The 13,121-nt window shown below is 50.0% G+C and overlaps 1 protein-coding gene across 3 annotated transcripts in view; it reads right to left on the reverse strand.

Annotated features, from left to right (window-relative positions):
* The window catches only part of NEDD4L (NEDD4 like E3 ubiquitin protein ligase), a 152,263-nt gene that overhangs the window by 94,194 nt on the left and 44,948 nt on the right, over nt 1–13,121 (reverse strand). For all 3 annotated transcript variants that reach the window (XM_065657442.1, XM_065657443.1, XM_065657441.1), the window contains one exon: nt 152–225. In XM_065657442.1, coding sequence (XP_065513514.1) covers nt 152–225 — 74 coding nt within the window. The remainder of the gene's footprint in view (nt 1–151; nt 226–13,121) is intronic.

Genomic DNA, 13,121 nt, shown 5'->3' on the forward strand with positions numbered 1-13,121 from the left:
AGACCAGCGGCTTTCCTGCCAACACATCGCTTGCATTGGTTGTAATCAACAGGATCTCTCATCGCGTTTATGAACATCGATTAGAAAGCATCCTTGCTCTGCTAAGTTTACTCTGTTTAAACGCACGAAATAGCCAACATAGAACACCCACCTGGCACCAAAGATGTCTTTTTTCGCCAGATCAATGCCAGAAACCACCTTTACCCTGAGGACACGGGACTCCTCCTGTTAATAAAAAAGAAAATGGGTTTAATGTTTATCCTGTAATTCATTTTGCAAGATCAACAGTTTGCAAGAGAATAACTATGAATGAACTCGCAGCCTTTAGAGAGCAGGAGTCTTTCCTAGGTCGGATTTGGACAAGAAAAACCTCTTGCAAGGAGGTACACACTTGATCTGCTGAACAGCAGCCCAAATCCAACCACGAAGAGCATCCAACTGCAGTCAGAGCTGATAAAGACTTAAACAAAAGCAGAATGAGAGTAGATAATAGTAATAATGTCATGGTAATAATAATATAACAATAATAGTAATAATAAGAGGAGGACAATTTGCTGAGCAGGGCCATTTCAAATCCTCCATGATCCACACTCCACAGAAATTCATTCTGCTTGGACTTTAAAGCTGTCCCTTCAAACGCAAGGGAAAATATTAATAACATTTTTGTCCAATAATGCCAATACTTTTTGGTCAGAGAGATGTCTGTGGTTTAAAAAAGAAAAAAGTGCAAGATTAAAAATAAATCCTTAAAACTACTATGTCTAAACCTGTCTCCTCACCTTGGTATACACAGAGCTCAAAACCAACCTTCAATGACACACACTAATTACTGAAGATGCCTGTTACTGGGACATCAACCTGATACTCAGTTTCTTGCATTAAGCTCCTGACAAACATTGGTAAAAATGCTATTTTTCACTGTTTTTTTCTCCACCCTGTTTGACCAGTTTGTTTTTGCTACTCGAAGGGGCCACCGAAGTGAAATCCGGGCAGGATCCTACACAAACAGGTTCTGCAGTCACCCGTATCAGTTGCAGCGTTTGCTCCGATAAGCCTCCCAGAGCTGCCAGCTACAAGATTCAATTACAGTAACTCGAGCCTGTTCCTCGAGCTTGCTCAGAAAACGATAACCGTTTCCCACAGGCTGATCCTGGCACGACCATTCCCCGCTGATTCTGTTTGCTCTAGATAGCCAGAGCGAGACGCGGACTTGTTAGCAGCACCTGAGACGTCTGAGATTCTTGGGAAGGTCAGAACCAGCCCAGCAGCAAAGCGGAGCCCGTCCAGCCCAGTTCCGCCGCTGGGAAGGAGGCAGAAGCACAAGGCTCTGGAGAAAAACACCACACCTCACTGGAACGGTCTGCAGGGCGAGTTTCAGCCTGACACGCTAATCGTGCCGCACTGAAACAAAAGCCTGAAGATGCAAATCCTTTCTGGAAATGTGTTTGTTGGTGTTCTTTCCAGCAGCACTTCCCACTGGCCAAAGTAGTTTCTAATTAGGAAATCAGAATTCCTTCCCAAGGGAGCCTAACGCTTACCAGAGAGCCGAGCATGTGAAAAGGAACAATTCAAAGGTGTTGTGTTAGCAGATACTGATTTTTTTAAAACAGACAAAAGGCAACGAACTTGCAAATTGCAATCAAGAAAATTCCTTCACTGAGAGAAGACAGTGCAGGAAAAAAGAAGTCAGAAGTGCAGCCTATTCTGACTTTACTGAAGGAGAACTGGAGGATAAGAAGGTGTAATACTAAATAAAGAGGGACAAAAAGAGGGATTTCTGACAGTTACTATATTATCAATGCTACTCGGATTTCCTTCCACAAAGTACAACATCAACTTTGCTAGAGTGACATCTTGTTTCTGCACTAAAATCATCTCTGCTTATTAACTAACTTTAAACTAACTAAATAAAAATCACAGAACAGGAAGAAGTCCAACTGCTACAGGATCCCTAATTCAGGTTCTGCAAGACACAAAAAGGATGCTCCAGACTAACTAAATAGGTAAATTATCAAACACATCCTTGCAGTTTCACTTCACTCTTTAGGGACGCCAGCACAGATGACCCCGGTCCCTCCTTGCACACGGGCTCTCAGCCTCTGCTAAATATTCCATTTTACCAAGCAGAAACTGCTTTTGCAAAAGTTTGTTCAAATTTTCATATGCAGGAAATACATGTAATGTTTTTTAAAATAACACCTCCATCAGAAACAAGGCCTCGCCTAGCTACCCTCCAAATTTTTCCTTCAGTCAGTAAGAGACTGACTTTGGAAACATCTATTGTATACAAGGAGCGATGTGGATTTCGGACGATGGAAAGTTCTTCTGCAGAACACGACAGTATATAGAGTTCTGAACCACGAGAGTAGCTGCTCAGACAGCTTGTCTGCAAAATAACTCTCTCGTGATGCACCAGCTTTTCTTATCTGTATCATTTTGCCGAAAAGCGCTCCCCAAAGCAGCAAACCCACAGGTGTTCCTAACAGCACAAGGAAAGGACGTTGCAGCTCAGGTGAGCACACCAACGCCGAGCCGGTGCGGACGCGGGCTCCACGGGCAGCTCGCACACCCCACGGGACCGGCAGCAGCCCCGGCTGACACCCCAAAGCCCTGTCCCCCATGGCCCTTCGCTGGGAATGCTGCCGGGGGAGGGAAAACTGAGGGGCAGGGAAAAAACAACACATTTTTCATATTCGTATGCTTGCTCCTTGTGTGCCAATGTCTTCATTTATCTGCAAGTCTGCTGTGTCTGGGTAAAGAAAGGAGTTAAATTTTGAGAGCGACAGAGAGGTAACCTCACCTCATTGTGCACCCAGAAATCAGATAAAGGACTGCTTGGCTAGGCACAGGGAGACCTGAAACACAGAGCAACCACCACCTGACACGGGTTTCCACCCACCCTCCTCTGAAAAGACTGTGCGAGGAAAGAAAAATCAGGATTTTGTTGTGTTTTCGTAGTAAACCCGGGGCACGACCGAGTAGCCAAGACAAGATCACCAGAATCACTAAACATGGAAAAATTCTGAGTGAGAAGACCAAGGATCCAAACCGCAGATGAGGTGATCTCTTCATAGCTTTGAGCCCGAGCTAATCTTTAGCTAAGCGGTGCGTGCGCTTGTGGAGATTAAGGACATGTTTACGCATACCTCCCTTCCAGCAGGAAGTGCCAACCGAAGCAGCTCTCCTGCCCAGTTTATTCCGCTCCCACGAGGTGTTTCTGAACCCGACCAACACTGTGAGCTGCAGAGCCACCACCGACACGCCAACAAAACCGAGGAAAAGGGGAGAAGAGCTGGGCAGCTGAGTGAAGGGCAGCCGGAGGCAGCCGCTAACAGCCAGCACCGCTATGTGGAGATTTATGTGGCACCACGAGCAGAAATCCCAGCTTCAGCCTACAACACTCAGTCACATGTGGCTCAATTTATGTACAAGCACGGAGAACATCTTCACCGAGTTCCGTGTCATCCGGACACACCCTCCGGATTAAATAATCATAAAACCGCCGAAGAGTTAACCGTCACTGCAGAGTGAGCCACCTACAAAGCAGGACCGCTTGCCAGCAGCTCCCGTAAGCCCTGGGCTCGTCGCTCGTGCCCGGCACGGGGTGACGGATCGCTCTGGAAGCACAAGACCGAGTCAGCAGCCAGCGCACCCAAATCCCGCGACACCACAGGTACCCGGGGACACTCCCCAGCTCCCAGTCCGCTCCATCGGGCACCGACCCAGCTGACTGGATTTCGGAGGCAGGAAAACCCCAGGCGCGGGTGGAGAACGGGCTGAGGAGCGCACGTGGAGGATGAAGGAGAAGCGCGGTGATGCAGACGCGGCTCTCGTGGGGACCCTGTGCGCGGGGGACGGGCAGGGACGGACGGCTGGAGTCCTCACTCACAAAACGAGGAACAAACAGGACTGTATAGAGCAGGTTAACAAAGCTGATCCTAAGAGACATCTGTGCCCAAAAGCTTGTCTACTTTTGCCAAATACAACTGCTAAGTTAAGTGGTCTAATAAAATATGCTGGCTCCACTTATAAATCTTAACTTGCTGAGAATGATCAGTCTTATCAAAAGACTTCAATACAAAGTAGGTCTGCAGTCTTCAGCATAGGAAACAGACAGATGAAAGAAGGTATGGAAGAAATGCATAAGCCCACTAATGATTTGGAGAAAGCAAGCATACAACAGTTTATTATACATCATTATATATGACTCTGAAAACATCGCTATCAGAAAATCAGCAGTTTTTTTTAAAAAGAGGGGTAAAAAGAAGATATTTTCTATATAAATTCATCTACATTTGTCATGAACACCGGAAGGCCTAGAAGATACAAACCAAATTGTTACAAAAATGGGTCAGGCATTACCCATTCATTAATTGATGACAACAAAACGGACCATCTCGACTGAGCTGCTGCGTTAGGAAGTTCTGCCACCGCTGGCTGATGGAACGCGGGAGGTTTACCAGGGGCAGCCTCTTTGCACACGTGTACGTGTTTCTGCTTGTGTACGTCGGCTCCATGGCAGCCACGGGCAGCCCCCGGATGGCCGCGTCCCGTCCCGCGGGGAGCGCAGGGAGGCCCCGGCTCGGGCGCAGGGCACGGACCGCAGCACCGTCGTTCTGCTGGGCTTGAAAAAGGCACTTGATTCATTAGCCTGTACATATCTTAAAAACGAAACAGATGCCACGAGACAACACTGTCCTAAGTTCTTTACAGATAAACAGCTTTAGGTACCACATGAACTGACATGCCACTGAGCAGAAAGTCGACCTCACGCTGAGTAGACAACAATGCTGATGAACACAAGTCCAGCAGAAAACAACTTATTGGCAGTTAACTATCTTGACTGCAAGACTTTCCTAAGTAATCGATTAGCTGCGCATTCTCACAGAGCAGTTTTCCCAACACCAAGTTCCATTCTCTGGCAACCGTAAGCCAGTAAAAGCGATGAGAGGCAGTTGGATCACACCCACGGCGGTGGCCAGGCTCCAGGACACGAGCCGGGACCCCCCCAAAGCAGCGCCTGCCCGGTTTTCCTTCCTGCAGCACACGGGGTGGGCAGGCAGAGCGCGCGGGGGCAGAGCGAGGGGGCGCCGAGCCCCCACGGCACGCCAGCCTCCCGGGCCCGCGCCGGAGCGGCCGCCGCCGCCGGGGCTGCTGCCGGGAACGGGACCCGGGACCCAACAAACAGCCGCTGGGCCGCCGGCCCCACCGGCCCGCCCTGGCGGGCCCCGGCAGCCAGCACTCCGTGTTCCCAGGCCACCATCCCGCGCCGCGTGGTTTCACAGGTTTGTCCAACGTCACCAGGAGCCAACGCCGACACTGGTTGCACGGTCACACCATGTCCAACAGCATCTGCTCTACAATGCCCAAGGGAACATGGGAATATTTGACATCAGCAAGATCCACGTTCCTCTCCCCACTTCCCCAAGACCACGATGGGAGCTTTTGACCTGGATTCCTTCCTCTTCATTCTATATTTAGTAATCACTGGTACCTGGATGATTTAAACACTATGGCGCTGACAGTGGTTAATAGCAGCAACTTATCTGCTGCATCCATCTTTAAATCACTTTTAGTGATCTTGCTAAGTGGGTATATAAAAGGCACTCTCCTGGTTCTGCTCAGAGCTGAATACACACCAAAGAGACGCACAGTGCTGCTAGAAATGCAGGGCCGTGCGTGCACAGCGAGGCGGCTGCTGCTGCCTGTTGGTTCAGCACTAGAACACTCACATTTACAGCATTTCTGCAGCCTGGCTTGTCGAAGCTATTCCTGCCCATACTGTGCCCTCAGCCTGCACCTCGCCCACTGCGGCAGGGCTGCCATAAAGCACTGGGTTACGTATTAACGCCGAGCTCCACCGCGAACCACATTCATACTTAATTCTGCTTTGTCCAATGATTAACATGAAGTTTGTGTATTCTTGCCTCCCTGAAAAATGTCAGGGGTTACATAGTTTTCTTCTGTCCTGAAGGATAACCTTCAGACAGGCTGTGTTTTCTGATCTGTAACTCACATTGCCACTTGTGCCGGTTTTGGCTGGGACAGAGTTAATTTTCCCCTTGGCAGACTTATCCGATTTAGGTGGAACCAAGCTAGGAAACTGAAAACCAACCATGCAGCAAAACCCAGCCCTCACTAACAATAAACAGACCCCGATTCACCTCAGAAAACAGATAAGGGAATACAGATGGGTTTACAGATTTAGGAGACTGTTGTTTGTGTATTTATGTGCGTGATTCACATTTTAAAATTATTTTTTAAATGAACACTGCATTCACTTTCTCCAGGTGCTCTGAAAAGCAGAGTCATTTCTAACACCTACTAATGCATTCCCATTAAGCAAACGTATTCAGAAGCCCTCCTGCCCTTGGACTAATGAGGCTGGGAGGGTTGGGGGAGAGCTGTGGGCACACCAGGGGAGGCGGCGGGCGAAGCGGAGCTGTGCGCACCCTCACCCCGGCGAGGGTCCCCTGCCGAGGACAGCCCGGGACAGGCGGCTCAGCCCACACCAGCTAACGCACACCCGAGTGCTACGAAAACCAACCTGAGCGAGCTTGGAACACACAACCGTACGTTGTGAATACACGCAAAAGGAAACCCACAGCAACCCAGAGTCTGGTGTCAGAAGCAAAGCTGTAGGCGTCACCTTCCTATGGCACAGAAAATCCCGCGATAGACTCAGAGTATGCGTTAAGAGCACTGAAATAACAATCGATACGGGTATAAAATTAGAAGCTTGGCTTTTTTAAACGAACAGACAAGTGTGAAAGGCACAACATCTGGATCAATGCAAAGCAATATTTGAACAGACGCCATGCAGACCAGAGATTAAACATTGAATATGTTCCCCTACAACCGCCTTGTAAAAGGTATACAAAACCGTCCATAAAGTCAAATCCCTCCAGACGGACAAACCTCCTCTCACGTTTTCCGAGTCGCACAGACCCCGGGCAGCCTCAGTCACATGGGCTGGGGACACCAGGACCGGTGTCACCCGGGCGCTGGAGCACACCAGACGTCACACCGAGGCGTCCACGCCGGCACCGAACGCCAAACTTACCAGAGAACGCGCGGCTGCCCCGGCCCCCCCGCCCGCGGGACACGTCCCCAGAGCCGCCGAGAGCCACCGCGGCTCGGCGATGAACGTCCCTCACCACGGCAGCGGGGGGACAGGACGGCAATCTGGGCTTTCACCTGCAGAAAACCCAACAGAACCGGCAGGGAGTGGCTGCTGGGGTTGTGGTTTGTTCTCCCCTCCGTGCGGAGCCATTTCTGATTCCAAGCCGAGATAGGCGCCAGCGAGGGAAATTTCCACTGAGGGAAGGAGGGAAACCAGATCGGGCTGGAAAGTTACCTGCACGCAGAGACTCTGCGAATCCGGTTTCAGCCACTGAGCACCTCAGCTCTGCTTTTATTGCACCTGAAAGTTTGCAAAACATAACAAAACAGCAAAGACAACAGATCTTTAACTCGGTGTTTTGTTGCAAAACACATCAGAATGCAAAAGATGACAAACCTTTAACCCAACGTTTTAACCGCTGGAACTTGAGTTATCCTGAATGAAAAAACAGGGAGCCCCCGGAGTGTGGGACACAATAAGAACATACGGTCACACAAACAAACGGCTCCTTAATTCTCCCTGTTACTGTGAAAAATCAACTACGATTTGCAGCTTCAAAACTAAATAGAATATTTGTCCCCTACTTAAAGAGCAAAATTTTTTTCTACAGCAAGCCTAACAGGCCAGGCTACTCCTAAACCTTTTAGCAACTGAAAATGCTAACTGTCTCAATCTGAGACCGGTTAGATTGCAGAAGAGTCCTGCTGATTCTTACTTTGGTTTCTTGGCGGATTAAACCAACCCAGGCCGTGACCGAGTGAAAAACCCGTTCCGCACATGAGCATCTCACCCCGCCTGTCGCCAAGGCAGATCACCCTCCGTTCCAACGCACCTTCCAAATCAAAACCCGGGTGCACTTAAAGGGAAAACGGCAAAACACCGCAAACCAACCGCAGAGGGCACGAGTCAAGCAAGGCAGCGAAGGTGACAGGCTGGGGAGCTGCCGGGCGGAGGAGCTGGTGTGCTGCCCGGGACACAGCAGAACAGGCGCCCCAAGGGGACAGCCGAGCCCCTGCGAGCGCCACAGCGATCTTTGGAAGGTCACACCAACAGTACGTGACCAGTCTCAGCATAATTCTTGTGAGATCTTAACCTCGAAACCCGTCAGTGGCAATTTCGCAGTCTTCGATAAAAATCTCGGTTCCGCAGAGAACACAGGATCCTGCCCTGAGGGTACGAACCGCATCTCCCCTCTCCTCTGCCAAGCTGAGCACAGGAAAACAAACCTGGAGCAAAGGTCACCAGGTTACGCTCACGCGTGACAATTAAACTCTTATTTCAGGTAGCTGTACCATGAGCAACCTGGGAACCCAGCTCAGATCTCCCTCCCTTTAAGCGCTGATCACATTCCCCCTCAGCAAGCCTGAGACTAAAACAAATCGTGCCGTTCCTCCCCTGCAGAATTCTCAATGCTCGCTGCACGATGCAACAGATTTAAAAGAAAAACATTGGAGAACTGTGGGAATCTTAACCTCATACAACAAAAAAACTATTAAGTGTTTTACAATAATGATTCAAGTCCTACTTCTGGGACTTAGGACCTCTGCAAAGAGGCACCGTATTCATGTTTTCCTTGGCCAGACTGGCATGGTTGGGGAGGAAAAACACCAGGTAAAATTTCAGAAAGGCACGAATGTGTCTTAGAGGGATAGTACCAGGATGCTGCTCTTGCACGTGGACAAAGCAGCACACAAAACTGACGTGAGCAAGGTAAAAACACACACATCAGGAGCAATGTACGGAGACCAAACGTACACGTGTGCCAGGGTTCGCAACCGGGACTCACAACTCCCAGCCCGATGTCGAAAGAACTTCAAATGAATGGACTTGCTGTACTGCACAAGACTTTGTTCTCCTTATTTAACATTTAGACCTATTTACATCGCTCACTAAATGAATAAACCTAACCGACATGTTGTTTTCGGCACAACCTAACTGATCAAACTCGCCAGCAGTCTCATGCGGGCTGTGCACAGACGTCTTCTAGACCCAGCTGTGCCAGTAAAGAAAAACCACTCCTATCCCACAGCTTTCCTCCCAGTTTCCAGCAGCGCCCTGGCCCGCTCCAGCCCAGGGCACGGCCCACGACACTCACAGCCAGCCAGGCTGGTCTCTGGACTCGCTCCCGCGGTATCTCCAAGGAAAGAAAAAGACACTGCAGTACAAGAAAGGACGGTATATTCACTGAACCATCTGCACATGTCATACATTTACGGTATGGGAAAGTCTCTTGCTGAAGGAAACCTCAATCTGCTTTTCTCTGAACAAGCCAAGAGAAGAATTCATCCTTGGTAGGAGCAAAGGGACAGGGAAAGCACTTGTTACATATTGCTCCGAAAAATACAAACACAGCTTTGACGAGGAGTTCAGTGCATTTGCAGAAGCCTGTGGCCTTGAAGCGACTCTGCTGTATGGACCTAGTTTTAAAAGGAAAAACAAATAATCACAGGAAAACCCTACACAAACCACACGAAACACCCCGCCCTGATCTTGCACCAGAGATCTGCATCCAAACTGAAAATGTACTGCAAATTTGAACAGGAGGTTCATAAAGGAAAATCTGACAGTAACTTCTTTGCCTTCCCTTACGGGATACAGAAATTCAGCCAATTCATTAAAACCTCAAGCTTTTATTTAAACAATTATTTAACTTTCTGGCACGCAAAAATAGCCCCTCGACTATGAACAACCATAAAATACAGGAATGGTGTTTTTACATGTGGGATGATTGCATTACACTGGCCCTGACACTCGTAAAAGCTTTGCCAACCAGGAGGTGAAACAAGGCCAGCTGGTTTAATTTCAGATATTCATTATCCTCGGGTCAGTGTCCGGACAGATCTATTACTTTCCAGCACACAGAAGAGAGCGGTACTTCAAAACTTATTAGTCAAAAGAGAAACAAAACAAATCCATTCCTACAGTGAGTGTCTAACAATCTTGTCTAATACTGAAAAATGGTCTAAATTCCCAGTTACGGGCCTGCAGTAAGGAGTCACAGAAGGATGCGATAGGCTTGCTTTCCAAGCATCTTTTCTAGCACGGCAATGAGGTTTATCTGGTGTATTAACCTCCCCTCCAGTCTGTATCACCTCAGCCTCTAAAGTTTGCTGACAAACAGCAAATTAGCCTGGGGCACAAAGGGGAACCCGGCGTTTTCAAATGTTAATAATACTAGTACAAATGACAAGTTAGAGATGACTTGGAAACAGATAAAAACAAAATTCCCAGAAAAACAGTTTCAAGACAATTGTGGTTAGCAATCAGGCAGGTAGGAGAAGAGGTTTAAAACAACTGTGGTTAAGAATCAAGCGTGTAAAACGCCATTAAGTTCAGGTTTTGTTTGCAGACAATGACACATGCAAGGCTCCAAGGAGATCGCGCTGGCCAAAGGGCAACTTGGCGGGCAGGCGGTGGAGAGCGGTTCTGGGCAATGGAGAGCGGCTCCGGGCAATGGAGAGCTGAGCAGGGACAGGGCCACGGAGAGCGGCTCCGGAGCAGGGACAGGGCCACGGAGAGCGGCTCCAGGCCACGGAGAGCGGCTCCGGAGCAGGGACAGGGCCACGGGGAGCGGCTCCAGGCCACGGAGAGCGGCTCCGGAGCAGGGACAGGGCCACGGAGAGCGGCTCCGGAGCAGGGACAGGGCCACGGAGAGCGGCTCCGGAGCAGGGACAGGGCCACGGAGAGCGGCTCCGGAGCAGGGACAGGGCCATGGGGAGCAGCTCCGGAGCAGGGACAGGGCCATGGGGAGCGGCTCCAGGCTACGGAGAGTGGCTCCGGAGCAGGGACAGGGCCATGGAGAGCGGCTCCGGAGCAGGGACAGGGCCACGGAGAGCGGCTCCGGAGCAGGGACAGGGCCATGGAGAGCGGCTCCAGGCCAGGGAGAGCGGCTCCGGAGCAGGGACAGGGCCATGGAGAGCGGCTCCGGAGCAGGGACAGGGCCACGGAGAGCGGCTCCAGGCCATGGAGAGCGGCTCCGGAGCAGGGACAGGGCCACGGAGAACGGCTCCAGGCCAGGGAGAGCGGCTCCGGAGCAGGGACAGGGCCATGGAGAGCAGCTCCGGAGCAGGGACAGGGCCACGGAGAGCGGCTCCAGGCCATGGAGAGCGGCTCCGGAGCAGGGACAGGGCCATGGGGAGCGGCTCCGGAGCAGGGACAGGGCCATGGGGAGCGGCTCCAGGCCAGGGAGAGCGGCTCCGGAGCAGGGACAGGGCCATGGGGAGCGGCTCCGGAGCAGGGACAGGGCCATGGGGAGCGGCTCCAGGCCAGGGAGAGCGGCTCCGGAGCAGGGACAGGGCCATGGAGAACGGCTCCAGGCCAGGGAGAGCGGCTCCAGAGCAGGGACAGGGCCATGGAGAGCGGCTCCGGAGCAGGGACAGGGCCACGGAGAGCGGCTCCAGGCCACGGGGAGCGGCTCCGGAGCAGGGACAGGGCCACGGAGAGCGGCTCCAGGCCAGGGAGAGCGGCTCCAGGCCACGGGGAGCGGCTCCGGAGCAGGGACAGGGCCACAGGGAGCGGCTCCGGAGCAGGGACAATGCCCCCACGCTTCGCTCTGCCTCACCATCTGCAGCAGGTTCCAGCATCGCCCTGCAGAACAAACCTCCAGAGACTGACGTGTCAGAGAAGCAACTGCTTCCTCTGCACACAGAGTATTCCAGACATCACCTGTTTAAAGCAAGTTTTATGAAAACTGTTATCTTCTTTCTTTAAACTCTGAGGACATTGTCAGCTTTGATTAAAAAAACCCTGTGTTGACTATTATCATACCATAGATTGATACCCACACTCCCCCAGTGAAAAGCCTGGAAGTTGCTGCAGGTAACTACGAAACGTGGGATCTTCCAGTCCCGTGCACTGAAAATGTGCATTCACAAGCATGGCGCTGGTCATCAGCTTCTAGTTTTTTATCTATTTTTTTAAAGACATGTAAATCTCAAACACGTACTAACCCTTTTCCCTTGTGAAAGGCTGACTACACGCGCAAATGTGCAAAAGAAGTTCCCGCATCACAGGGGGGAGCTTTAGCTCTTCTTCATTCCAGTAGCCCAATTAGTTGCCAACCGATCACAGAAGCATGTTTATGTAAGCACAATCCATATCCTTGTTAGATATTTAATGATTTTAGACCATAAACAGTCAGCTTTATTGCAGCTGCACTGTTTGATGACAGAACACGCATCCAATAAAACTGTAACCCAACAATAAACTGCGACTGGAGGCTCATTTCTAACCTTATTTCTACCTTGGGTGACCTGTTCCACAATGCACACCCAGCCGAACGACCCATGGGGCAGGAACAGGATGAGGAGTTTCTTACGTGGGCTTAGCTGGAAAAACCTTGATAGCAGGAGAACACACTAACAGGCAAGAAAACGCCGGCAGGAGTCTTAAAGCCTTAAATGCCTCTAAAAGGAGAGCTGCTTACTGCAGCACGTCAGCCCCAGAAAATGTTGTATCGGGCACATTTTCAGAATGTAAATAGATATCAGTCACTTGTAGGATTTGTTGCTCTGAAGATCTAACGCTGCCTTAGCAGAGGGCAAGACGCACTTTATCTTGGTTCGCTGGAATGCGTAAATTAAAACTCTTACTTTCCAAAGATTTTGTAGAGATGCACAAGCAAAATACCACAGACATAATACATGGGCTTCACTGATTCCATGCACACTTTGCATCAAGAGGAAGGAAAAAGCTCTTGAAACCTGAACAAAATTAGGAAAAGAGCAAAACAAAGATATTTCCAAGTTTTTTTAGAAAATAGTTTGATTTTTCTCTCCTGTTCAAACCAGAGCTGAAGTATGATTGTAATGTCAATTATTACACCTTCCAATCATGAAGTATTAGTGCTGCGTTACTGCATTTACTGTAATTCACCACAACGCATTCAGCAGTGGTAACTTTAGGCACACTAAGAGAACAGTACCAGAGAAGATTACTGCTTAACTAACAATACGGTGAATTGTTAGGTATAATGCAATGTATTCCTATTCATCCCGGT

Source organism: Caloenas nicobarica, chromosome Z (genome assembly GCF_036013445.1).
Source record: "Caloenas nicobarica isolate bCalNic1 chromosome Z, bCalNic1.hap1, whole genome shotgun sequence".
NCBI classification, from domain to species: domain Eukaryota; kingdom Metazoa; phylum Chordata; class Aves; order Columbiformes; family Columbidae; genus Caloenas; species Caloenas nicobarica.